We start from the raw sequence: 27,946 nt of genomic DNA on the forward strand, positions 1-27,946 counted from the left end.
CCATCACAGAACTGCTGACTCACACAGGGAGCTTGAAGGTGTCCGGGGGTCTGGATCTCTGGGATGCCCTTGTCAGAGCTGGTGATGGCAGTGGAGTGACAGGTTTTTCCCAAGGAGTGCCTGGCACACCCTTAGTCCATGGGGTTGCTGGGAGCAGTGAGTGCGCTTCCCCAGAAGCTGTGCTGCTGAGAATATCTCGTCCATCGGGCACCGTGAGCAGCTGCACGTGTAGCAGACACAGCTCTGAGAAGGCTGTTGGGGTGGATCAAGGCAGCAGAGATTTTCCCAGCCTTGCTCTGTGGGGTCTGTAATGGGGAGCCAAAGTTTTAGGCCCCTTCTGCGGCCTTCATGGCACTCAAGAGGCCTTGGGCAGATGAGCTGTTTTCATGGATACTGGGAAATTACATGAGAACGAAATATGTAAAAACCAGGCAATGTGTCTTTGCCTGAGATGGCTGCAATGTCCATTACCGTGGCTGGGAGCAACGGGGCACCTGGCAGCTGTGGTGAGGCTGTTCCCATGGCCCATGATGTCTTGGGAATGAGATCTTGAACGAGCTCAGATTCAGCACTGTTGTTTGAGGGCAGCAGTGCTCTGGCACTTCTTTTGGGAGCACTACGTGGCAGCCGGTGCTTGCGGTGATGGCTAGGATTTGGGATGACGATCGGGCGGTGCCGGTGCAGGGTTCCAGGTACTCCACGTGAATCCCCGAGAGCAGGGTCGCCGCGGCAAACGCGCACGGCGGGCCCCAGAGGGCCCCTGCTGCCCTGCGGGGTGCGGCGGGCCCCAGAGGGGGCCCTGCTGCCCTGGGGGTGCGGCGGGCCCCAGAGGGGGCCCTGCTGCCCTGCGGGTGCGGCGGGCCCCAGAGGGGGCCCTGCTGCCCTGGGGGTGCGGCGGGCCCTGCGGCCGGGCCGCGGCTCCTCCCGGGCGGCCCCTCACAGACCCCCGGGCCGCCCGCCACGCCCGGGCACGGCTGAGGGGCCGCGGAGCGGTGACGTCACCGCGCGCCGGACCCCCGGGCCGGTGGCGCCTGCGCAGTGGCGGGGCGCGATGGGCAGCCCGGCGGGCGGTCCCGCCAAGCGCGCGCGGCGCGAGGGGCTCGGCGGGCTCGGCAGCGACCCGCGGCTGTGGGACACGGAGCGGCTCTGCCAGCACCTCGCCCGCTGCGGCGTGGGCGATCCCAGCCTGCTGCACCGCTTCCGAGGTACGGCGGGCCGGGGCCGGCGCCGGGGCCATGGCCGCGTGGCCCGGCCGCTGGCGCTGACGCTTCTCTTGCTCCCGCAGAGAGCGGGGTCACCGGGAGGATGCTGCTGGACCTGCCGGCCTGCGCTCCCGAGCTCAACCGCATCTGGTGAGCGCCGCCCGCGCGGAAGGGGGGCCGAGGCCCGCAGGGAGCGGCTGTACACGCACATGGCCCGGCTCGGCCCGGCTCTAGGCCGCGGCCGCCCCTAACGCCTCGAACGGAGCTGCGCGGGGGGAACGCGAGGGAACGGCCCCGATGGGCTGATCCCGGACCCGCGGAGCAGTTCCCATTCCCTGCTGATCCCAGCACAACCATGGTGCCCGAATAACCGTGATAAGCAAAAATCTTCGATCCTTTAGCAAGGTTTAATGAAAATTCACTGGGTAGCACAGTGAGCTTTTGGAGTGTTGCTGGGAACAGAAGCATGAACTCCAGGGGTTGTGATGGGAACCTACTTTTCTGCCTGAACTTGCTGCTCCAGCTCCAGGAAGACAGCAGCCCCGATGTTTGACATAGCGGAGGTGCTGCTCAGGAGAGGCCGAGTGTCACCGTCTCCCTTGGAGAATCCAGGGCATTGACAGGCTAGCCTTGCAGCACTGCCGGCACCTGGCTCTCTGTTGTGCCAACAGGAGCGTGGGCTGCTGTGGAAAAACAAATGTTGTAGTGTGTCCTGGCAGAATAGGGGCCTGTGAGTGAGTGGCCGAGTCCTTGCTGCTGTGAGCCTGCACCACCCTGAGCAGTTCAGAGCAGGCAGTCTGGCTGGTAGTGGTCATCTGCCACGAATACAGGGACACTGGATGCTGTTCTAAAGTGTATAAAGGATTATTCCCAGCAGTGCGGGATGACTGGTCCCAAAACCCTTTTATCTTTCTGGTGATGAATATAGTTTCTTACTTTTCTGGGACAGCAGAGAGTATGAATCTGTCCTGCTATTCTGTGTGTTGGAAAGGCCCTTTTACCCCTTCTCTGCCCTACTGGGGATCCTCTCTTCTTCCCCTCTGCTGGGATGTGAGCCTGCTTGCTCACCACATACTTCCTGGTGGTTTTTAATCTTGCAATGTCTTTTCTTTATTCCTTTGTTTACCTTATTTATACTGTTTCCTTCAAATTTGTTTCAAAACACACGTGCTGGCTCCAGCTGCATGCTGATGTTGTGGTTGATGGCCCTGAGGTATGCTGGGGTGTGTAATCTGGCAGGTGCACACAAGTGCAGAGCTGTGCTTTCTGCTGTGGGTTAGAGCACTTTGGTGTTGGCTCCTTGGCTGAAGGCTCGTCTGAGCTCATGCTGTGCTGGGGGTGAAGGGCTCTTCCACTGTTTTATTGAGACATCAGCATGCAAAGGAGGAGTGGGAAAGGGCGGGTGTATTAGAAGACAATAAAAACCTGCTGTGACGCAGTGGAACAAGGCAGAAGTGCTGTCCTTTGGACAAGGTAAGAGGTGCTGGAATCCTTAAGTTATTTTTGGTTTCTCTTTTTGTGGAAGAGGGGTTTAACTACAGCAGCTTGAAGTGTGCAGATAGAAGTGCTGTGATGTCATGGAAGGCAGCTGAAAGCTTTGTTTATTGCTGAAGTACCAGGTAACTGACTGAAATGACGAGCTGGTGTCTAGTTTTATTTAGGACTTGCTAGGAGGCTGGGTGCTTCTACCAGGGAAGGAGCATCAGGTGTCCAGGACACACTGGACATGTGCAGCCAGTCTGGGGAGTCAGAGACTGTCTGTCAGTGCTGAACATGGGCAGCAGGATGGGGTAGCCAGGGGTCCCTCAGCATGGGATACAGGTGATGGGGGCACAGGGCTGTGGAGAGCTCTCAGTTGATGTCAAGAGCAGATGGTGATGTTTTACAGGTGGGTTGTGGGTTTTCTTTGTATAAGATATTGTTAACTTAGTATAAGTTTCCTTCTGTGAGATCCAACATCTTGTTCCTATTGAGCTTGAACTGTTAAGAGTTGGATGACAAATTGCTCAAGCGTTCTGCTTTTAGTAAACATCTCTAAGTTTGCACTAAGAACAATTCTTTTGCTGTCCACTGCACACTGTCCTGCAGTAAGTTTGATCATTTCTCTGTGACAGGCCACTAATGAATGCATGTCATTAGTTCCCTGGGTTCCTGGATGTTCAGAGGGGAGAGCTTGGGCCACTCGTGCCTGGAGGCAGCGCAGTGGGTTTCCCAGGTGTTCTCATGTTGCTGAGTGCTGTGTACTGAACACAGATGAGGAGTGGGGCTGTCTGGCTGACCTCTTCGGGCACAGGAAAGGGTTTTTCTTGTCCTTGTGACCTGTGGCTGAAGGAGGGTGTGGATGAAGCAGGGAGGGGAGTGGATGAGGCAGTGCCAGTTGTCACCATTTCCAAGCAGCCATCAGTAATGCTGCTTTGGCTGTTGGAAGAAATCTGTCTGTAGAGCCCTGGAAATCTACAGTTTCCTCTGTTAACAGGATTTGTCTTGCTTAGGAGGGTCTGGCCTTTTAAACTTCAGGTGAAAAATGCCCTGCAGCTGTTTTCTGTCTGAAGGAGGATAAAGAGAAGGGGAGCTGGGGCATCCAGGCAATTGGTCACAGCAGTATCCAGCATGCAGGGTCTAACCTTTTCCTGATTCTCCTCCCCATCCCACCAGAGAGTGTGCGGCTGTGTGAGACCGAGTTCCTGTCTGGGATTAATCCGTGACAATCCTTCTTGGAGCCCAGTGTGGGTCACAAAGGATTGCCAGATGACAGATCTGAACAGAGCATATTGAAATACAAATAGTGTGGCCAGAAGAACTAGGGAAGTGATTCTTCCCCTGTGCTGGTTGGGCCACGCCTTGAGTCTTGTGACCAGTTCTGGGTCCCCCGGTTTAAGGAAGGATGTTGAGATGCTGGAGCATGTCCAGAGATGGGCAACAAGGCTGGTGAAGGGTCTGGAACTCAAGCCTTATGAGGAATAGCTGAGGGAGCTGGGGTTGTTTGGCCTGGAGAAGAGGCTCAGGGGAGACCTTACCACTCTCTATAACTACCTGAAAGGAGGTACCTTCTCCCAGGAAACAAGTGACAGGACAAGAGGACACGATCTTAAGCTGCACCAGGGTGAGTTTAGGCTAGACATTAGGAAAAAATCCTTAACAGAAAGAGTGATTGGGCATTGGGATGGGCCACTCAGGAGGGAGGTGGAGGAATCATCATCCATGGAGGTATTTAAAAAAAGACTGGATGTGTCACTTAGTGCCATGGTTTAGTTGATGAGGTGATGTTAGGTCATAGGTTGGACTTGATGATATCAAAGGTCTTTTCCAACCTGGTTAATTCTGTGATTCTATGTGAAAAATAAGTTGTTAAAGGCATTCATTATATTAGTTTAGTAACTGCTGGTCACAGTGTTGATTTCATTGCCCTCAGAGTTGTGTCATGGAACACATGCTGGTCTGCGCATCAGCAAGAGAGCTTTTCATCTTAGAATTGTGGAATGAAATTAATTCCACAGCGAAATTTGGGTTGACCTTATTGATCATCTCATTTAGACCCCTGCCACAGACAGGGATGCTTTCTGCTATCCCGGGCTGCTCCAAGCCCTGTCCAACCTGGCCTTGGGCACTGCCAGGGATGGGGTGCCCAGCTGCTCTGGGCAACCTGTACCAGAGCCTCAGCACCCTCACAGGGAACAGTTTTTTCCTAATATCCAATCTGACCCCACCCTCTGTTAGTTTAAAACCATTGCCCCTTGTCCTGACAGTATCTGCTCTTATAAGAAGTCCCTCTCCTTCCTTTTTATAGGTCTCCTTAAGGTATTGAAAGGCTTCAATGAGGTCTCCTTGCAGACTTCCCTTCTCCAGGCTGAACTGCCACAGCTCTCTCAGCCTGTCTGCATAGGAGAGATGCTCCAGCACTGCCTTGTGACAGTCTGAGCAGCAGCTACAGCCGAAGAGCTCCCTGTTAGGGAAAGCAATGCCAAGTGGCTGAGAAGGAGCACTGCTCACCAACAGCTCAAACATCACATGCCTTTAATATTTTAGGGATTGTGAATTATTAAATTATTTGGATGAGACTACACAGTGCATCAAGCAGTACTTTTTCCTAATAGTTGGCACTTTATAGTCTTATTTTCTGTTAAATTTTATGTTGAAAGGCTGATATCAAACTAATCTCGGTGGTTAACTGCTGGAGAAAAAGTATTTTCTCATTATTGTGTTTGCTTTCATAGTGAGGCTGAAACCATTTTGCTCAAGGGCAAGGCTTGCAGACAGAGTTAGTAAAAGTAGGTGTCATAGAGCATATTACCCCTCTCTCTGGACTTGTCCCACTGCTGTGGCTACAGTAGACTATCTGCACAGGACGTTTAGCTGTGTGTTGTGAAGGGGACCTTTAATAATTTATTAAAAATGACAGCAAAAAATCTTTGCAACATAGAAGAATCAGTCTCAACAAAATTAGAACATTTTTAAAACTGCAGTGGTTTTGCTGCTATAGTTGAAATTAATTTATGTAAAATTCAAGTTAATTTGACAAAATTAAACTTTTAATAGACAGTTGACTAACTACAAGAAATTTTTATAAAAATAATTAGTTGGGACACTGACATTTTAGTTTAAGGAAGTTTTGCATCCTTAAAAATGTCAGTTTTGGGAAAGCAATATGCAGCATCTCAACAAGTTTAAAGGACTCCAGGTGTGGCTTACACAATTCTTTTAATCAGTTTCTTGGTGGTTTTATATCTCAGTTCTGTGTAAGTGACAGAAGCACTTACACTGCTCTACAGACATATTCTGTAGCTATTTGTTTCCTTCCTTCTATACTTGATTTTGGAAGGCTAAATGCTTTCAATATTTTTTCTGAAAATGTTGCAGTTGCAGTCTTCTTCCATCAAGGAATATCAAAGTAATGTGAACTTGCATAAGTAATTCCATATGTACTGCAAATTGTAAAGGGACATGCATTGCAGACTTTGCTCTTAGCATCTCTTTTTCCTTCCTAGCTGCCCAGCTGAGCAACTGGAAGTGCTGGCGTGCCTGACACAGCTACAACAGCAGCACATGGAGGTGATGAAGATGAAGGTAATTCATGCTATAGGGACACCATAGCCAGGTCCTGCCCCAAGCCCTGCACACGGCTCTGCTCCCCTTGTCTGCCTTCCCCCTCTTGGCTTGGTGCTGCTAGCTGGTGCCTTTCCTTTGCACAGCAGCAAACTCTGGGCCCTTGGTAGTGGTGGTCTGTGAAAAACCACATTAACTAGAAGAAATACTAGAATCATTGTGTGGAAGCTTTCAGTGGGCACCTGCAGGTTGTGAGGGATTAAATGAGCAGAAGAGCTGTTTGATATGTGTTGGAGAGAATCCCTTTCACATCCCTCTGTGTAGAGTCTCCCCTTGTTTATTTTATTAGTTTTTCCCCAGACCTGAGTTAACAGACTCCTCCTTGCTTTCACTGTTTCCTGTGTCCAGCTGTTTCTCCCAGTGGTGTGTGTTGCTTTAACTGGGACCAGGGCTGTGCACGTTCTGTAGTAGTCTGTATATCTGCTAGAGCCCTCCCAGCTCAGTGACCAAGGGTAGAGAGCACAGGAAAACCTTATTTGTCTCAGTATTTGACCAAGATATGTGTGTGATGGAATGGTTTTCCTGCAGTTTAACAGCAAAGATTAAATGTGTTTACCTTCTCTACTTGAGTCCCTGTAGTTACTGAGACGTCTCTAAAAATATGTGCTTATCAGGAAGTACTTCTTTCATATTTTGGTCATCTTAGGGGTTTATATTTTGTTTTAATAAAAAAGCATCAATCAAAAGTATAATTTCCACCCAGCAATATTGCATTTGATTTTAAACACTTGAACAGTATCAAGCCAAACACTTTTATTGGATATCTCAGACATGCATTGCATTAATTGGAATAGGAGATTAATAAAGACAGCAGTTTTCACACATGTTAAATTTTGGAATTGCAGAGTTGGAGATAACATTTTTAGGCATTTTGACTTCCTTTGCTATGTGAAATAGGCAGTTTTATCTTTTTGGTGTCAAGCTTTAGTAGTTCTCCAAGATAAATTTGGTTGCACAGAGAGGTTGAGGATGCCTGGAAGTGTTCAAGGTCAGATTGGACAGGGCTTGAAGCAACCTGGTCTAGTGGAAGGTGTCCCTGTCCATAATAGTATGTTGAAACAAGATGATCTTTAAGGTCCCGTCCAAGCCCAGCCATCCTATGATTCTGTGATAGATCTTGATATAAGGTTGGCAGGATATGTCTGTTTTACAGAAGATGAACAGTCTCTTCCACCACATACCTGACCATTCTAGATAATCTTTACCTTGGTGCCAGTTTCTGTTTGACGTCAAATTTTAAATGTTGTGGCTTTTGTTTTTGTTTTTTTTTCCTTGCTTCTGTAGGTTTTTAATGATCCTATTCATGGGCACATTGAATTGCATCCTCTGCTTGTTCGGATCATCGATACCCCTCAGTTCCAGCGCCTCCGGTATATCAAACAGCTGGGTGGCACGTACTTTGTTTTTCCAGGAGCCTCTCACAACCGCTTTGAACACTCCCTGGGGTAAGGTGGTGGTACTGGCACTTCTGGTGGTTCTGGCACACACATCTTTGGCATCTGGATATCCTTAAGTTTGGTTCCTCTGCTGTGGAGTGCCAGCTAAGGGGCACTGCTGTCTGAGCGTTGGTGAAAACTGCTGGGAGGGCGTTTCTGGTCTCAGCTGTTCCTGTATATCCCATGTGATTGTGGGCTGTTCCCTTGAACTTGTTTTAATAAAGACAGATAAACAAACCAAGATGGATCAATGTTAGATTGTGTTCCTTACCCTTTATTATTCTAAGAATAATGTTAGCTAAAAACTAAATGCCAAAATATAAGTTTTAAAGCATAAACTTAGTAAGTGTACCGGGGCTACTCTTAGGATCTGCCAAATGATTATAATACCCACACATCATCCAGCACATCCAAAATCCATTTGATCTATAATGTTCGCCTTTGTAGGCAGATGTACTTCACGCAATCCATGGCAAGTTGTCAGGCCGATAGCTGTCATTCCATTAAGCAGAAATATGATGGATGCAAGGATTCATAGAATGTTGCTAGGTCATTCAGACTCCTCAGGAAAGCTGATGAATGACAAATTTGAGCTTGTTTTAAGGGTATATCTCCAGGGGCGGTGAAATTAAGCTTGTAAGTGATTTTTATTCAGGTGATCTGGCCAGCCTAAAGTTTCTTTTGTTGGTGCTGAAATATTGTGGAGTAAATCTTACTTATAACAAGATTCAAATGGCTGTTTGCAAGAGGGTCAGATGAATGAGGCAGCCTGGATTGATTGCATCTGGTAAACCAAAAAGACAGAAATATGTTTGAAATAAACAAAGTTTTCACAACAGAAGTCTGAAAACTCCAGTTCTATCAGCAACTTTTCTTTTGAACAGTTCCATTGATCTATTGAGTTAAATTTAGGATAGTTGTTCTACACTTGTATATAATTTCAAAGATTTCTACAGTGTTACAAATAGAAGAAGTGAGCTTCATGTGCTTATTAGTCTAGTAAAAAGCCATCAAATGGTGAAATTTGGACTAATGAAACATATTACCTTGTCATAGAAAGCCTTGTCTTGCTTTAAGCTGTACTAAAGGGGAACTGTTGTGGCAAATAGAAAAATAAGTTTGTGCAGAGGTTGTAATAAACAGTTTATGGAACTATGTCCCATATATTTGCTCCCGCTGGTTTTGTGCCCATTCAATTAAATCAAATCTCAAATCTAAAATGAATGAGGAGAGAGAAGTAATTGTCATGAGCTATTATTAAAGCAACAGTTTGAAAAAAGCACCAAATGCTTTGGTGATTGTTGTGGATCTTTGCAATTTGCCCTGACTGGAATTCAAGGATTCAGTGTAAGCTGAGGTACTACAAGATTCTCACTGGCAATGGTGCACTGCTGTTCCCTTACCCAGCTACTGTGGGGTTGCGTGTTATGAAAAACTGCAAGATGCTGTAGAATCTCTGTGTTTTGGGCATGGTATCCCATGCTTTTTTGCTTTCAAAGGACTAAAACTCTGATACAGGAAGCAGTTTGTGATTCTCTCCCATGTCAGGGTTTGGATATTCCTTGTATGCTGCCTCTCAGACAAGGGCTGTGACTTAATGGAGCAAAACAGAATAGGGGAGCGTCTGTTCTTCTGTTCATCCTAAACTAATGCTATATTTCTTTATTTTCCTCATGCGACAGGGTTGGCTACCTTGCAGGATGTCTGGTTCGTACACTGAAGGAGAGACAACCAGAACTGGATATAACCCAGCGAGACATCCTCTGTGTAGAAATTGCTGGGCTTTGTCACGATTTGGGTAAGGAACATCTGAGATGGGTTGTTGCTCTTGGAAAGCTAACCAAGATGAAAAGCTGGCTGTGAAGTCAGAACATGTGAGATGTTTTGGGCTGCTCAGTGCATGGCCATATTCCAAGACAGGTTTTATCTGTTCTGTTTGGTCTGGAGTACATCTGTGGAGACAGTTCCACCTGAATCTGTAGCCATGCTTAGCTAGTGTTTTGTCCCGTTTCCAGATGGTGCTTAGAATTCTGCCCTCAGTGTCTGAAGTGTCCACTTCCTTCTGTGATTTCTTCAGGTCTGTTTAAACATTTCAGAATGAAAATTAGTGTTCCTTTCAAAAATTACAACATTTATTTCATAGCTAGTTCTTTTCTTCAGAGCTGACACAGAGTAATTTAATATTCTCAGTGTTGCTGCAGTACTTGCCTGTGGTGTAGGTGCTGGAACTGGCTATTAAGTGCAGTAGTACTCGAAGTATCTTAGGGAAGTGTATTTATTATACCCGAGTCTACCTCACAGATGATGGGGAAGGAATTATCTGGATGGTTGCATTCAGAGTGGTGGTTACAGGCTTGATGTCCAGGTTGAGCCTAGTGGGGGGACCTGCACTGTTGGATATCTCTGTTGGTGATGGGGACAGTGGGATTGCTGCACCCTTGGGCAGTTTGCCAGCAGCACCGAGCTGTGAGGTGGGGTCACGTGCTGGAGGGAGGGGATGGGGCATCCCGAGGGACCTGGAGGGGCAGAGAGTGGATTGAGAGCAGCCCTCAGGAGAACTTGGGGGCTTTGGTGGGTAAGACAGGACCAGAGGCAGCCCAGAATCCCCCATGTGCTGAACTGATCCCCAGCATGGGCAAAGGTGGGGGGTGATTCTGCCTCTCTGCCTTGCTCAGGTGACAGCCCACCTGCAGAGCTGCCACCAGCCCTGGGCCCCAACATAAGGATGGGGTGCTACTTACACACCCTGTAATTGCCCCAAAGCCTTGGAGACACTCAAAGGGCTGGAACCCCTCTGCTCTGGAGCCAGGCTGGGAGGGCTGGGGTGCTCAGCCTGGAGGAGAGAAGGCTCCAGGGAAGCCTTAGGCCACATAAAAGGGGTTCCAGGAGAGCTCAGAGGGACTTTGGACGAGGGCTTGGAGTGACAGGACAAGAAGGAATAGCTTCCCACTGGCAGAAGGCAGGGTTGGATGAGATATTGGGAAGAAATTCTTCCTGTGAGAGTGGGGAAGCTCTGGCACAGGTTGCCCAAAGAAGCTGTGGCCACCCCATCCCTGTAAGTCTTCAAGGCCAGGTTGGACAGGACTTGGAGCAGTCTGGGCTAGTGGAAGGTGTCCCTGCCCATGGCAGGGGTCTGAATGAGATGATCTTTAATGTCTGTTCCAGCCCAAACCAGATTCTGTGACGTGTCAAGAAAAGTCAAATTCAGGACAATTCAGATCCTAAGCTTGCTCAAGAACTTTTTGCTGACAACTATGTCTCAGGCTGTGTAATCTTTATATTTAAGGTCATGGGCCATTTTCACACATGTTTGATGGAAGATTTATTCCACTCACTCGTCCAGATTTGGATTGGAAGGTAGGCTTCTCACTATTAAAATAAAAAGCCAATCTGAAATTTTTAGAGGCAGAATAATTAATCTTAAAAGAGTTCCAGTGCTTGTGAGGCTATAGTGGTCATCTGGCCTTACCTTATTGCATGATTTTGATGGCTTAAATGAAAACCAGAATGTTGTTTCCTAATCTTGTGATGATATCCTTATTAGGGCTGCACTGATCAGCATTGTGCCTTAAAATGCGTATTGAGAGCCTTCTACAGAATATATTTTGCATTTGCAAAATACTAACTGGCAGTTTGCTTTCCAGTATGTTTAGTCCAAGGACAGGATATTCAGTAGTGTTTAGAATTCAAAATTTCCAAAATTTTGAACAGAGTTTCAGCAGTTGTTTGCTGTGAATGAAATGCAACACAGCCCTTTCAGGCCTCTCTCTGCTTGTAATTTCTTAGCAAAATCAGATGTGTAAACTGGGTAATCCTTTACACAGCAAAAATGATTCTTTTGTCTTTTAGTATTGTAACTGCCTTACTGCTGTTTGTCAACACACAGAATTAACAGCTCTCTCTGTTTCTGGACTCTGTAGACGGGGTGATTTCCTGTTCTGTTTAATTGAAAATGACTAGGAAAGCACCCAGCTGCTGCACTTCACACCAGTCTGCCCATGTGCCCTGCTAGGCAGTGCTGGTGACTGGGAGTAAAGCTGTGAAACTGCAGGAAAGATGCTTAAACTATGTAATACAGTATTTGGATGGGTTTTTTTCACAGCATGAAACTTCTTCTGTTCAAATGTTTGAGCACTTGATCACTTCCAATAAACTAGAAGAAGTGATGGAGTCCTATGATCTTGTCCTGGAAGAAGATATGTTGTTCATCAAGGAACAAATAGGAGGGCCTATAGATGAAACTGCCTGTGTGAAATCGGTGAGTCAGTGTGTTGCTCCTGTGGTTATCCCAAGAAATGTCTTCATTTCGCTGAAAGAACAGAGAATTTGGCTTCTGCTAAATGTTACTTCTAGCTCCGTGAAGTTCTGGGAATCTTGTCACAACTGATGCTGGAGGAATTTTGTGTTTATTTCTTACAATGCTGGCAGATGTGTTGATGTGCTTACAGCTCCCTGACAATTCTTATCCCAAAGCCTCTAGATAAGAGGAAAGCTGTAGAAAGTTACTTAGGGAACCTAAGAGGTGACTGGGATCCACTCAAGGGTACTTGGATGGAAGGAGTTGGAAGAAGTGCTCACCAAGGTATTTTTCATCATTTACCCGCTGTCTTGGGTGGTCCCAGTTGACTGGAAATCAGCAAATGTGACTCCATGTACAAGGCAGGATGACCCAGGGAACTACAGGGCTGTCAGCCTGACCTTGGTGCTAGGGAAGGTCATGGAGCAGATCACCCTAAGTGCCATCATGCAGCACGTACAGGACAAGCAGGGAACCAGGCCCAGCCAGCCTGGGTTTAGGAAATGCAGGTAATGTTCAGCTGGAGGGCAGGAAGGCTCTAGGGAAGGAGGGAAGGATCCCTCAGGAAGGAGGGATCTGGACAGGTTGGATCAATGTGCCTGGGCCAATTGCATGAGGTTCCACAATGCCAGATGTTGGGTCCTGCTACAGGCTGGGATCAGGGCAGCTGGAAAGTGGCTAGGCAGAAAAGAGGTGCAGTTTGGTTGACAATGACTGAAAATGAGCCAGATGTGCCCAGGTGGGCAAGAGGACAATGGCACATGGCCTGTACCAGCCATAGCATAGCCAGCAGGACCAGGACAGTGATAGTGGTCCTGTGCTGGGCACTGCTGAGGCCACAGCTCAAACTCTACATTCCGTTTTGGGCTCCTCACTTGAAGAAAGACGCTGAGGTGCAATGGAGAAGGGGAGTAGAGCTGGGGAAGGGTGTGGAATGCAAGTATGATGAGGAGCAGCTGAGGGATCTATGGGGACTTGGCCTAGAGTAAAGGAGGCCTTCCCCAATCTGGGTAACAAAACTGGGCACTGGCAGCAATGAGGCAGTGAGCAATCCAAGCCGACCCAAGTGCCAGAGCCACAGCAGCTTTCATAACAGCAGCAAAATGCTTGGATTTATTGCACTGGCAAGCATAGAGGCAGGGATAAGATTTGAAGAAATGGGTTGCCTCAAGAGGCAAGCAATAAGAGATGGCAGTGGTTAATCATTGCAACTCTATGAAAGACCTCGTTTTACACTTTACAGCTTTTGTCATCTCTTCCAGGACACTCATTCAGTTGCCACCAGTATAAAGAACTGGTAGCAGCTGAAGTCAGTGGGAGATCTGTCAGGACAATCTGGTCCTAATCAGAATTTATATGTAATCCCAAACAAGTAACCCACAAATGTTCACACTTGCTTATTATTTTCTGCTGCAGGAGTGGGTAGCAATCCCATGGCAAATACAAGGAACTTGGCATGGTGAAATTGAGTCTGAGATCTTATAGAAAGAGGATATCCATTTACAAAATCCACAAGCTGATTTTTATCCCACTGGGCTTGTTTGCACACGAATCTTGGTGCCTGCCACTAGCATTGATCTTGTGCCAGGTTCTTTACCCGCATCTGGTTTGCCTTGTTTGGATTCTGTGCCTGTTTTCCAGCAGGATTCTGTTGGAGAATGTTTGTTAGAACAGGGCCATGAATCAATGGAATCCCTTTACAGCAATCATCTGTTTAAGACCCCAGAATCAGGCTGTGTCTGACCTGGGACCAGAGCTTGGGAAACAGGCTCTGTGTCTAGGTCTGGGAAACTGCACACTGGACAAGGTCTGGGAATGAGATAATAACGACAAGCATATCCTTGAAGATACGCTTGTACAAGAACAGACTGTAAGACAAGATATACCTAGAGAAGATGAGATGTACTAGAAGACATGACTTAGAGATGAGAACTTGGCTTGAGAAACTTAGCTACAGCTGTAACTGCACATAGGAGAAATAAAACAAAGACTTTTGTAAAACAACCATTGAGAGCTTGCTGCTGACCGTGCTTGTAGAAAACCCTGTATAAGCTGACTGGATCTTTCAATAAATCAGAGCTTGCTATCAATCATATTGATTGTGTGCTTGTCTCCTCTCACCGCCTGCTTCAGGATTCCAGGAAGAGGAGTGCCACACATGATACATGGCAGCATCTTCCTGGTATTAGGCAGCAGATTGCACTGGCAGGCTGTGCACTGTGGTGCAGGCCTCTGTCATGTCATGGACAATGGGTGTTCAGGCACCAGACATAAACAGTGTCCTGAACATGTCCTATTAGCACAGCTTTGTGATCATGGTATTTTTATCCATTATGTGCTTGCATCCTGCTGCTTGCATTATAATATTATAATACATTGCTGTGTTTCTGTTGCTATTCACATCAGTTTTAATATTTCTGTAGTACAGGTAACATGGAAGCCATGTTTGCATACAATGCTTTCCACTTTCAGAATTTCAAGGCCACTTTGTGGCATTTTTTTAGGTGAAGGATCTTTACATTTTCAAGAAAATGTGCACCTTGTATCATACTATTTTGGTGTTCATTTCCTGTTTACTTTATGGCTGAATTGATCCTTGGGAGGCAGAAGTTTTAAGTAGCTGAATATTCAAAAAGTTTTTCTTAAAACTTCTAAGTACATGTTTTTAAACTGTGTTCTATAAAGTTGTGGTTTGCAGAAGATTTGCAGGACATATTTGTGTATTTAGTTCCCTGAAAATGAAATAATTGCAAAATTTCCCCTCTTTGTTGATATGTTCCTTTTTTGTTGTTTTTTCATTTCAAAACTGCAGGCTTTCTTTTAGTAGAGTATTGGGCAATGACTACTTGTGTTTATGGGTTTTATTCTTGAGATTCTGAGAAGACAGGCTCTTAGGCCCTGTTCTGGATTTCTAATACCTGATAGCTTCTGGAAGTTCTTTCCTTGTCTTTGTGTTCTTCACTTACCTCAGTGCTGGATGTTTATCACAAGCAAAGTCAAGATGTATTCCCACTGTCTTTAAAAAGCTGTTTGACATTGTTGGTATACTTTAATTTCTTGTTGTTTCTGATGTTTTTCTTCCTTTTTCCCCTGTCAGTGGCCCTACCGTGGTCGACCAAAGGAGAAAAGTTTCCTCTATGAGATTGTAGCTAATAAAAAAAATGGCATTGACGTTGACAAGTGGGATTATTTTGCAAGGTACAAGTCTTATATTTTATTATGAATTCCTATTGACAAAATGCTGCTGTATGTACCAAAATTACCATATTGTTAAACGCTCGGTGGAATATCTTCTAGGGATTGCCATCACCTGGGAATCCCAAATAATTTTGACTATAAGCGATTGCTTGTCTTCACTCGGGTCTGTGAAGTGGGAAACCAGAAGCACATCTGCACCCGTGACAAGGTGAGCAGTGTGTGGAGCCCAGGGGGTTAGAGCACCCAGGGGCACCCAGGGGCGCTGCACCCTGTGGCTGGGGGTCCTGCTGCATGCTCCCTTAGCCCAAAAGGGAGAGAAGTATTTGCTACTCTGAAAGTTTTTCTCAGAAGCTGCTGTTTGTGGGAGGGACAGAACAAACCACTGTTTGAAAGGATTTATGGCAGGTCCTGTCAGGGGAGACTCTGCAGACCCATCAGATCTGCGTAATCCTGCTCCAGGTGTGCTGGGCAGGACGTGAATGTGGCTGTGGTGAGGGGCTGCTAAAGGGATGAGGGTCCTCTTCACTGCCAGGCTGCCTGGGGTCACTGCTCTCCTGCAGTGGCCTGAGCCAGTTTCAAAATTTGGAAATTGTGAATAATCATTCTGCTTTATGTTGTGAATGGGAGGAGACAACTAATTTGATTAATTGATTGATTGTTATAATTTTCTTAGTAAGACAGTGGCAAAAGTAAAAATGATGATAGGGTTTTTTTGATTCAGGAAGTTGGAAATTTGTACGAGATGTTCCACACCCGGAATTGCCTGCACCGGAGAGCATACCAGCATAAGACTGGCAACATCATTGAAATAATGCAAGTATATTTTCCTTTCCTTAGTTTTAAATTTATATTTAAATTCCTGAAACAATACATATCCATTTGGAATATTCAGAAAATCAATAAGGTGTGATATAGAATAAAAGCTACCTCTGATTCTTGTGGAAAGACTTAGTGCTTATAGTGTCACAGAGGCTTTGGTTAACAAAACAAACAAAAACAGAAAGAGAGGAGGACAAAAGCATCCTTCCACATTAAATTAAATTAGAGGAAAATTACTAAAGGCCTGAAGAAGCACAGGACCAGGGTGTGCTTAAATCATTTAAACTGCTGACAGCTGAAGTCAAATCCTTATCTGCAAGTTAGAGACCACTTAGCTCAAACTGCCTGGTTACTACAGCAAGGTTACTAACAAAGTCATGAAAGGGCTTACGTAGCTCAGCTGGGGCCTGGCTTTATGTTTATGTAATGCAAGATTTGCTCAGGACCAACTCAGCTGGCTACCTGCTGTTTTACCTCTCTTGTTGATGTCTATAGAATTTTCCCTATAAGATTATTATTTTTACTTTTCTTGATAATCAGAAATACTTGTATCCCCAAATATTATTTCTTCAGGGTCTTGTCTGCTGGGTAACTGTCTGTTGAGTTTGGTAAAGAGGAATGTTAAGGATTACAAAGTACAAGAGGGATTTGGATTACTTTAATTTCATACACTTCAGCTCCTGATTTAGGGGTCCTCTAAAACTCAGACTGAAAATGCTCAGGTTTGACAGTACCTACATATGGCAAGTCAAACATATTTTTTAGTCTAGAAAAACTCAGTTCCTGGCTTCCTGTAATTATAGCAGCCTGTCCAAAAGAGTGTCCAAGCTGGAAATGACAGCGAGGTACATGGAAATTTGGAAGAACCTCATATTTAGAATGTCATTTTTTATCCATCTGAAAATACTATGTTTGTGATGCTTTCCATTTACAATGCTTTGTACCCTCTCAGCTAACTTGGGAAGCAAGGAGTATGTAAAAAAGTTACGGTCATCTATGAGGGAACCTGGCTGCAGCTGAGGGGCCATGTCACTGTTTTGCAGGGTTCTGCAATTGTCTCAGCAGTGCTAAACCCAGTCTAAAGCAGAACAAAGTGAATTTGCTCATTCATCTAAAGGTTACATTCTGTTCTGAACATGTCTTCAGTGAATCTCTGTTGGAATGTGCAGTGACAGCATGGAAACAAGATGTTGCAGTGATCAGTGTCTGCTGTGTGCTGGGGATACAGTTTTATCTGTTGTCTTCTGTTAATAACATACTAATTTGTTGCATTTTGCCTGTTGACAAGTGAGGTGTTTCAAAACTATATTATCCCAAAATTGTAATTTTGTCTCAATCTAGGATAACAGAAGCCTTTCAAAAAGCAGACAAATTTTTTGAAATAAGAGGCTCTGGAGGAAAAGTGTATCGGATTTCTACAGCAATGGAGGACATGGAAGCCTACACTAAACTAACTGGTATGAGGTCTCAGAATTATTTTTTTAAGTAAAAGAGCATGAGTACCTGTTAAAATGCTGTTTTTACTACTTTTGTGCACAGAAGGTGGGGCAGACCTGGGCTGTCTAATGCTTGTGCTCTGAAATCTTGCTAGAAGTGGGAGCAAGATCTTCTAGTTTAAATCACTTTTATGTTGAGAGAGAGAAAGAAGCACTAACTTTATATTCCACATATGTTCAGATTCAACAGTGTTAGAAGGTCCTGCCCGTGCCCCAAGTTTGTTGCACTTGTCACAAGTGGGATGTGAGTGAGCTTTAAGTGGTACTACAGGTGGCTGTCAGGTGAAGTACTGGATGTGTGTTGTGGTGTTAAGCTATTCCCAAAGCAGGTTCCAAACAGCTCTTGTGGGGTCTCAAGTTGCCCTCCTTTGCCTGCCTCTCCTGGTCTGTGCTGTGGGGCTCCAGTGTTCCCCAGGTTGTGTTCAGAGCTGCAGTGGGGCCAGGCAGCCCTACTTCTCCAAGGCTCTGTGCGTGCAGGGCAGGGGTGCTGCAGGTCCTGCTCAGAGCTGCTTCTGATCACTGGCAGCTCTTGCAGCACCTGTCAGCTGCAGCTCAGCAGGACTTCCAAGCCAGCCCTCCTGAGTTTCCATCACTAAGCCTTAGCTGGCCAGCACAGAGACTGAAGAACTTCTGTCTTTGGTCCTTGGATGAAGTGACAGGGCCTGAAGGGCCCTGTTGCAGACAATCCTGTGTGCCTTAGCCTTTGTCATTGCTAAAGGCCTTCTGCTGGCAGTCCTTCATATGCCACAGCCATCTGCAGTTTGACCACACTTCTCCTGCTCTGGTGAGGAGCTGTGAGTCTCCTCTGTCATTGTGTGCTTCTGCTCAGGGCAGGACAAGGGAGGCTGGCTTTGAGGGGCAGTAGTTGCATTGCTGAGCAATGGAAGGCTGGGCAGAAAGGAAGGGGCTGAGGTGAAGTTGTTCCTGTGCTGGATCTGTTCCTGGGGAGCGGCTGGCCTGGCGGGTCCTGCTGTAACTAACTACCCGCTTACCTGTGGTACCTGGTGAGGAGCGTGGCTCAGGGCAAGGACAGCAGGGCTGTGCCCAGCCTCTCACAGTCTGCCACAGCAAGGAGCTGCTTGCTGGGACCATCTGTTCAGCAAGGAGGGCTGAACAGCAAGGGAGAGTGATGTGAGGAATGTACCAGCATCAGATGTACAGTGGAGCATGAAGGACAAGTATGGCCTCCTCTTAAACCTCCTTCCTGCCTCTGGTGCTATGGAGGGTTAGATTTTTCCTTTTTTTCCTTTCACTCAGGGAATTTTCTTCCAGTTGTTTCCTAAGAGATAGGAATAAACAATACTTAAGAGACACAAAAGATGTAGCCAAGGAGGAGGGGGAAGGGTGCAATTTGCTTCCATTCTCATGTAGTGGGAGATCTTGGGTGAGGAGAATTTGCTGCCACAGTGGAGTTCTGCCCTGTGCTCCTTTCTGCTTATGGGGAGGGTGGTGAGCTTCTGCTCCTGAGAGCAGCTGCTGAACTGGGACCTTTCCAACACCTGACCTCGCTGGGAACGGGTGTGTGGGAGAAGGCTGTCTCTGCCTCTGCTCGCTGTCACTGCCGGTCTTGGTGTTTGTTTGCCCGGCTATACACACACACGCTAGTAAGGAACTGCTATTCCTTTTCCCATATCTTTGCCTGAAAGCCTCGTAATTTCAAAGTTACAATAATTTGGAGGGAAGGGGTAATATTCTCAGTTCCAACGGAGAATTATTCTCTGGCAGACACCTGTCCTTTAATCCAGGACAAGTGCTTGCAACCTCGACACTCCTAAGGGTTGTTTTAGCAGTCCCTGGTGAGTGATGCTTCTGTGTAGTTGTCCAGTTATGGACCTCTACAAATTATGAACCACTGGGAGGTTCTGCAGCAGAGGTTTCCCTAGCTTTCTTCCATGGTGGGTGAAGAACCATGGCTGTTTTTTAATGTTTTCCCTCCTGATTTGGCAGCAAATCCTATTTCTAGTAAGGGCTGAGACAGCAAAGCATTCCCTGTCACTGCTGTTTTTGCGCAGGGAGGATGTTCATGGGCTTCTTATTTCCCCTGCATTATCTATTCTTTGTCTGAAGAGACCTGGTTTGTGGTTCCTCATGGAGAAGTTCCTGACTTTGATTGACCTTGTCCATTAAATCAGTTGAAGGTGTTTTGGTACATGTCTCAGAGATTGTTCTGGACCCTGTTGGGAGGTCCTCAGGCTGGTTGCAGCTCTGGGTGGGCTCTTGCAGGGCTGTGCTTGCAGCATGTGTCAAAGCTGCCCAGGTGTTCCTGGCCAGGAAATGCAGTCATAGGGTGCAGATCAGGCCAGCATCATCCTGTCAACAGCAGTCTCTAGGACAGCCAAAAATAACCCCTCTGCTCTGAAGCCACATCAAAAGAAACCTGTCTTGCTCCAGCTGATGGTGGGAATCTTGCTACATGTGTCACTGTCATGTGGAGTCAGGAGGGAGGATTTTGATGCTGGCATCCAAAGTCTGAGAAAACCTGAAGGCTTAATGGCCATTCTTTATTTTTTTACAAGACGGAGTCTTTACCTATGTCCTGAGCTAGTTAGGATGGAGTTCAGGATAGTCTGCTAAACAAGACTGGCTAAATAAGAGGAGAAAGTCACTTCTAGGGAAATAACGAAGTATGTTGCCAGAGTGAGAATTGAGATAGCTTTTCTGCCAACAACCATTGTGAATCTAATGATAATTAAGATAATATTGTGGCTTCTCATTGTCAGACTTAGTTCTGTCATTCCCTGAAAGTGTTTTTCCTGAACCAGCAGTTTTTCTGGTTGCTTTAACCTTTGGCCCTGTTTGTTCATTTTACTGTGACACTGGATTGTGACATACGTAACAAAAATCAATGCAACTTTGGCAGACTGTGTCTACCTGGAAATTCTCCACTCAAGTAATCCAGAACTGGAGGAGGCACGAGAAATTTTGCGTAAAATAGAACGACGTGAATTATACAGGTTTTTAGGAGAGACTCGACCTGAATCAAAGAAAGAAATTATAAAGGTAATGTCCCTTAGCAAAATGTTCTGAATTCTGTCCCCATAAAAATTTTCTTGAAGTTGCTGAACATCCATTTATCTCTATGTGGGCTTTGTTTAGTTTCAGGGTTTGGGGTTCTTTTGCTTTTTGCTATTCAAATAATAGAGTCAAAAGTTTTCCTTACATCTTTTAAGTAGCTGAGCCATGGAACATATAAGAAATTGGGGTAAGTTTTATCTACAAACAGTCAGAAGAATGCCAACAGGTGGAAATTCAGAAGCTGAATTATTGCAGAATTATTTTCAGGAAAAACTTTTATGAAAAATACAAAATTTTATAAAAGACTCTTACAGTCCATTGATTGAAAAGGTTATTACATCATTTGATACTCATGAAAATTTCAAAACAATAAGGAATGTGTTTGCTTTGAGAATAAATATCAGACTGAATAATAGCTGCTGAATTTCTTGATGTTAAATTCTGTACTAAGTATGAGAATACATGTACTTTTTGCAGTCTTTTTCATGAATGCTTTTCAAAGCAGATAGCAGTTTAATTCCTCTTGTCTTATTTCAAAATAATGATATATTAGAGCTCACTTCAGCTGGCTCAGCTCTTTCAATGTGCTATACTGTGTTGTCAGATCATCAGTTACTTATCCCCAAATTTCAGCCATAATGGTGAAAATTTTCTATTCCTGGTTTCCAGAAATGGATGTCTGTATCTAGAAAGCCTTCATAAAAATAATTCAGCTCTTTTAAAGAATAAGGTTAGAAAAGGACTACTAGCTGTTCATCTTTTTGTTTGAAGAGAAAGTTTGCTTGTGTTCTTTGTTTAAGAAAAAGTAGTGTTAAGACATTATATTTTACAAAAGCAGGAGGAAATAGGTGAAAGCAAACATGAAATAGTTGTACATGGATTGTCAAGTTTCTTCCCTTCTGAGGAGGAGGTTGGGATAGGTGGGCCAACAAATGGGGAGACAGGTGTGAGAGCAAATGTTGTAAGTTCCACCTTTAAACAGTTCCTTTTAGAAGCTTGGTTAATGCAAGGAAAGCTCTCACTTTGAAAGTCCAGCCAGAGGTGTTGAATCTTGGGGTATCCAGGGTGTTTTGAAGGGAGACTGGATCACTGTTGGTGCTGTAATTATATCCAGCCAGTGCTTTGCAGCTCGGGGTGCACAGCTGAGGGCTTGAGGGAGGATGTTTCCTGCTGTAGTGCCTGTGGCAGGAATGCCAGAGGCTCAGCCTCCTCCCAGCGCTGCAGGGGAGCTGCACAACACAGAGCTGTGTCTGATCTGCTCCTTCACACACCACAAGGCTATGTTTAGAACCACAGAATGGTTTGGGTTGGAAAGGGCCTTCAAAGACCATCCAGTCCAACTTCCTGCCATGGACAGGGACAATTTCCACTAGACCCGGTTGCTCCAGCCCTGAGCAATTCTGTGATCTTCAAGCTGGCCAGAGCCAGGGGAAAATCCCAAACAGCTTCAGAGTTCTCAGATTCAGGTTGAGTTTCCAGTTAATTCAAACCAGAGAGGTTTTCAAAACAATGCAAGCAAAGTTAGGCAATAAATTAACACATATATATTCTGATACAGAGTGGAAATAATTACAAACAGGCTGCCTCAAACCTGTTCCCTCCTGGCAAGGTTTTCCTCCAAGCTTGCTCTCAGTCTAAATAATCCTTTCCTTGGTTTCTGGAGTCACTGCAAGCCACACACATGCCTCAGCTTGGCAATGTGTATGATTTTCTGCTCATCAGTCTCTGTATCTCTGCAATGAAAAAATCAACAGAAAAAAACCCCAAAAAACAAACAAACCAAAAAACAACCCAACTGCTTCTAGCGGAATTCCTTCCTTCCTGGACAGTCTCCAGACTGCTCTGGGCTGCACTCCCATGAGTCTCAGTTGCTCCCAGGAAATCTTATGCTTCAAATTTTGCATCTTGCCCAGAACACAGCAGCCCTGAAAAAAGGCCACTGCCTTTGAATGAGGAGTCACACATTTCAGTGGACAGCTGTACTCTCTAACCATGGTCCTCTGCTTTAGCCTAAGTGTCAGCAGGGAGTATTTCCTTGGGGCCAAAACCAAATAAAACCCCTTTGTAGGTTTCAGCTTTTGTGGAGTACTTTAGCGAAGTACTTTTTGTGGTTTTTCTGTTGTGTGGTTGTATGTCTGTTGTGGGTTTTTTATGTTTTACTGTACAGATACAAAAGCTTTATTAGAGGATAAGATCCTGCAGCCCTTCATTAAAAAAGTTCAGTGAAAATATCTAGTATTCAGCTTTGGAGAACTTAATTGCAACACATTTGTATTGGTAGAACAGTTGACTGAAGGTACTTATTTTCTGCTTTCATGCTTCAGCATTCTGGATGGTGCACTCCTGCTCTCCCCCACCCCATAACCAGGTGTAAAGCTTCTCCTTCACAGACTGGTAGATTTTGGGTCTTCTCATTTGCATAAGTTTTTTTTTTTTTTTTTCTAAATACTGGGGTTTGTACTAATGGCTATGGTGTACAGTAATTCAAACAACCAGATTGCTGCAAGAGTCTGTCAAGCTGTGAAGGGTTGAAAGCTTTGGTTTAAAAATATATTGTGTCATGTATTGTGTTGCCTTGACCTAGTCCTGAGAGTGCATAAAGGTAATTTGAGTTACTGAGTTAATCCTTTGGTTTGGTTTCTTTCAGAGTAACAGCCTGGCAGAAAGCATTGCTAATTCCAAGCCAGAGAAGGATCCTCCAGATGTGGAGCTAAAGGCTGAGAATTTCATAGTTGATGTAAACACCTCTCAGAGCGGGTTCAAGTAAAAACTTCTCAATCACAGAGGGTCTTGTGTACCCTGGTGAAAGAACAAACCCACAGGGTGTCTGTAACTGTAGGCCTGGTTCAGTTTGAGGGTCTGAGGGCAACGAGTTTCCCATGGAAGGTTTGCTGTGGTGGGAGGGTGTGGGTCAGGCAGTGGGGAGCGTCACTGGGCTGTCATCTGTACACTGCTTCTGGTGATAAATGGGCTCTCTTGTCACTGTCCTCACTCCAACAAGGAGCAGTGAAGATGGCAGCAGCCTGGGGACCACTGGATGGGTCACGAAGGCTGGAAACCTGTGGGGCCAGTGGGAGGAAAACAGGCAAAGTGACCACCAGGCTCCAGATGTTGCACTCCTGATGCCTAGCAGGCACAAAGCTCCTGCTGCCATGGCCCAGTCTGCAGCCAGCAGTGGTGGGAGGGCGGGAGCTTGAGGCAGAGGAGAGAGCTGGGGCAGTCTGCAGGCATCACACAGCTTACTCCCTGTTCTCCATTCATTCTGGGAAGAGTGAGTGGCTTTCCACAGTGTGCTCCATGAGCCGCTCCTCCAGCGCCCTTGCCTTGAAGGTTCACTTCATGGGCCAAACTGTAGCAGTTCACTGAGTTTTAAAGAATTTGCCTGGGGTTTTCCCATCCCACAAACTGAAATAATAGGAAACTGGGTCCCTGCTGACCACAGAAATGTTGGTGTACCAGGCCAATACAAATAATGTCTAAATCTCATGTTTATGACTGTAAGCTCTGCTGCACCCTCTGTAGGTTGTGTGTTTTGGGGAGACCCAGGCTGGCAAGGGACCAGTCCACTTCCAGTGCTGGAAACTGGAATGTTTCAGAGCACAGCTGGGATCTGATCACTGTAAATACAAATATCCACCTAGCAGCATCAGAGCAAGAGGGGGTGGAAGAAAAGATGCAAAATACAAATACCAAATTTGTTTTATTTGATGACTGTAATTTTCAGGGGTGGAGTGTGTTTGGCCTTTTGTATTTATTGTGAGAAAACTAAAGATTAACAAATGCCATTTTCTTTTTTTTACACGCAAGGTTATCAGCATGGATTATGGAATGAAGGAACAGAATCCAATTGATAAGGTTCACTTCTATTGCAAGGCTGATCCTTCCAAGGCAGTCAAAATCAGTAAAGAACAGGTACTTTCCTTCTGAAAAGCATTTTTACCACCTGTGATGGAAGTGATCAGAGTCCTGTGTGGTTGTTCATGCAGGATTTGTGGAGAGGTGGTAGGATCCATGGCCTTGCAGATCTTCAGTGTGTGTTGTACTGTGATAATCTGGAACCCTGCCAGCCTTTGCATATGAACAGTATTTAACTGGATTTCACTAGGAGTTGGAATATCACAATTGCTTTGGATAAAACTCATGGGTTGTAGTGGAGCTTCTTACTGCTTTCCTTCTGTATTCCAAGAGATAGTAAAGCTTTTTTTCTGTTTTATTTCAAAGGTTTCAAAGCTTTTACCCAGAATATTTATGGAGCAGGTTGTCCGGGTTTATTACAAAAGTCAGGATCCACATATTATTTCAGCTGCAAAACAGTACTTTGTTCAGTGGTGTATGCAGAATGATTTCACCAAACCACAGGTAACAAATTCACTTATTCCATTTCTTGTTCATCCATAAGCTTGCTTTTACATTTACAGGTTGGCGATTCAGACAGAGGCACCCACTCACCTAACCCCTGCTTTTATCACAGCTCCTATCTGGGGGTGCTTTGGTTTCACCTGAAGTAGTGCTGGAGGCACCTGAAAGTACCATAGGATAATAATGGAATGGTTTGGGTTGGAAGGGGACTTTGAAGATCACCTTGTTCCAAACCCCTGCCATGGGCAGAGACACCTTCCACTAGACCAGGTAGGGGAAAGAGCTACCTGCATCCTCAGACACGGGAGGCCACCCAGGAGAGGAGTGTTCCTAGGTGGGGATGCAGGCATGGAAAACTGGGTAAGGCTCGTTCTTAAGGTCATTCTTCTGACATCTGTCTTTTAGAGCAGGTAATTTTAGAAGGGCTTTTTACAAATGGATCAAACAACAGCTCTCCCTGGTTGTAGAGTGTGGTTGTGTCCTCTAAGCACATTGTTCAGGCACATCCACCCAGCAGGCTCTGGCATGCTGGAGAGCACAGCAATGTGCATCTCATCAGCTCAGTTCTGATGTTAGGCAGCTGATGGTTTGTGTTGGCAATGCCTGAGCACAGATTAACATCTCTATGTGACTGGGGTGAGCCCCACTGCCTCAGGTGCTCTCCAGCCTTGCTTGTTTCAGACAGTGCAAGGCACATCTCAGCACCAAGGGCAGGTCGATTGCAGGAGTGCTGATAAGGTGCTGTAGTGAGGTCACAGGAAACACTCTAATGATTCTGTTAGTAGACCACTGGCCAGGATAGAGCCAGTTGACCTTCCAGATTTTCTGGTAACATCTTAGGAAGAACTGGACTGCCAATGGTGATGCTTTCTCAGGCAGGGCACTTTTGTCTCCCCACCACTCACTGCAGCAGTTTCCAGCCTGGGAAGCACTGTCACCAGTGTTTATTGATTTACAGAGATTCTGGGACCTTTAATTGATTTTTTTCCGGTTCAGCCTGAGAGTGAGCTGCTTTTCCTCTGCTTTAGAATGGAGAGCAAAAGTGAATTAATGTTTCCTGTATTTTAATACTAGGATGGTGATATTGTTGCTCCTCATCTAACTCCAATGAAGGAAACCTGGAATAAGATGACAGATAATGAACACAGGAGAGCCTCAGAACCCAGCTGCAAACAAAGGCTTCCTTTTGATGAGTAACAGGTTTCTTTTTGGTGCTATTCAGTCTGCTTCCTCAGAAGATGAGTAAATTTGAGCATCAACTTTTCTAAAAGCTGATTGGATGGACTGGAATAACTCTCAGAAAATGCAGAATGCATTTTGCAATACAGAATGTTTTTATGTAGATACTTAAAGTACATATTCCAGATGGGCTTCTAAGAAACAACTTATTACAACAGAGTAAACTCGGTTCTCATTTATTTTTTAATGTATTGGCACTGTGTAGCAGGAGTAACTTTAAAAATTGCAATTAATTGTTATTACAAGATTTTACCACTCCATCTAGTCCTGATCCCTTCCTTAGGTATGCTATTGCATGGCTTAGCAGAAAAAATCCCAACCCAGGTTTGATGGGGTTTTTGGGAGGGTTGGGGTTTTCTTTGTGTCTGAAGAAGAGAGGGATTAAGTATGCTTCTGAATATACAGTGAGGTAAAGAAGAAATTACCAAGGTTGGCATCTTCAAAATTAGCAAAATTAATTAATTTCATGGGAAAAAAAATGGGAAGGGAGAGGTGAATTTTGTGATAATCAAAGATTAAATTTCTGGTATTCAAAAAGCTGGTGCAGGCCTCTTGCTGCAAGTGACCACAATTTTTATTGAAGTTAACAATGCATTGCAGTGCCATGCAGCCTTTTATTGTTTTACTGTGTATTTTTGATACATGGAATGTTATCTTTTTTACTGCCTGTCCTGCAAAGACTGCTCAAAAGGCCAGTGGTGTGAGTGGTTGCAGGAAGGCTGAGCTGCCCCGGTGTTTGCCAGGGCTCAGGTGTGCAGAGAGGGCAGTGCCAGCAGGGTTCTGCCCTGTTCTGCCTGTCCTGCACCAGGTGCACCTTGTCTCTGCTTCACACTGTACTGGCCAGACAGGCTTATCAGGAATACCTCCATTCTTGTATCTGTGCCCTGTTCTCCTGGATCTCATGGCTGTCCTTCTATTATTTTTCTGTCCCTTGTAGATCTGTGAGGGTTCTTACAGTTTTCCTGAACTGGCAGTACTGGTGTGAGTGTTCTGAATGTCTGTGCTGTTGGACAAGTGAAGACCATTTTCCTCTCATCTTTTACTCAGGTCTAAGAGGAAGGCTGCTTTCATTAAATAAAACCTCAAAGCTTGAAAAAGTCTGACCATAAAACTAAAAACACAAAGTAAAAGATTCGGTAATGCTCAGGAATTGGAGCAATCAATCTGTGGCCTTTATATCTGGAATGGGAAGAGGGGTGTTGAACCTCTGGCTCAGGCAGTCAGCTGTGGGTGGCCAGGGTAGGTCCTGAAAAATAACCCAGTGGGAATGTGCTGTGAGAGAACTCCAGAACCCCTGTAACATCTCCTTTGCCCTTTTTATCCTGGGAACTGGTGCTGTTAGAGGGAGGGAAAATGAGTAGCCATGTACTTCTGCTGCTTATGTATCTGTGCTCATGTGTCTGAAGGTGTAACCTGTGGTGCTCCCGTCTTAACAGTGTTTCAGACCTGCAGGTGAACCAGGTAATTGGTTAGAAGGGCTTGTGACCTCTTTAAAATCCTTTTAAAAATTTACTATTCCTCAAGAAACAATATCTTAGAGTGAAGGCATATAACTGCATAAGATCAAGTATCATTTTGATATAATTTTGTTCTTGTTGATTTGGTTTGTTTTTAATTTGTTTCTAACTGTGCACTTTATACTTGGGAAAGATCTTTTGTTTATGTTAAACCAAAAGTTTATACTTAATGTTAAGTTCTGAGAGCATTTATTTTCTCAACATCTGAGCCTCTGTGAAAAATAAATTTATAAACAATGATTTACTATTCTTTTAAAGAATTGTA

General features: G+C 45.3%; 1 protein-coding gene across 1 annotated transcript; it reads left to right on the forward strand.

The window, feature by feature from the left end:
• Positions 1–331: 331 nt before the first annotated feature.
• On the forward strand, positions 332–27,941 carry SAMHD1 (SAM and HD domain containing deoxynucleoside triphosphate triphosphohydrolase 1). Its single transcript, XM_030288493.4, has 16 exons — positions 332–1,205; positions 1,286–1,352; positions 6,188–6,266; positions 7,590–7,750; positions 9,424–9,539; positions 11,028–11,098; positions 11,844–11,999; positions 15,136–15,236; positions 15,336–15,444; positions 15,958–16,049; positions 17,397–17,512; positions 20,412–20,551; positions 23,214–23,303; positions 24,374–24,478; positions 24,788–24,925; positions 26,000–27,941. The coding sequence occupies exons 1-16, from the start codon at positions 659–661 to the stop codon at positions 26,120–26,122; spliced, it is 2,211 nt and encodes a 736-aa protein (XP_030144353.4). The 5' UTR covers positions 332–658; the 3' UTR covers positions 26,123–27,941.
• Positions 27,942–27,946: the final 5 nt, after the last annotated feature.

This window comes from Taeniopygia guttata, chromosome 20 (assembly GCF_048771995.1).
Source record: "Taeniopygia guttata chromosome 20, bTaeGut7.mat, whole genome shotgun sequence".
Classification (NCBI taxonomy): Eukaryota; Metazoa; Chordata; class Aves; order Passeriformes; family Estrildidae; genus Taeniopygia; species Taeniopygia guttata.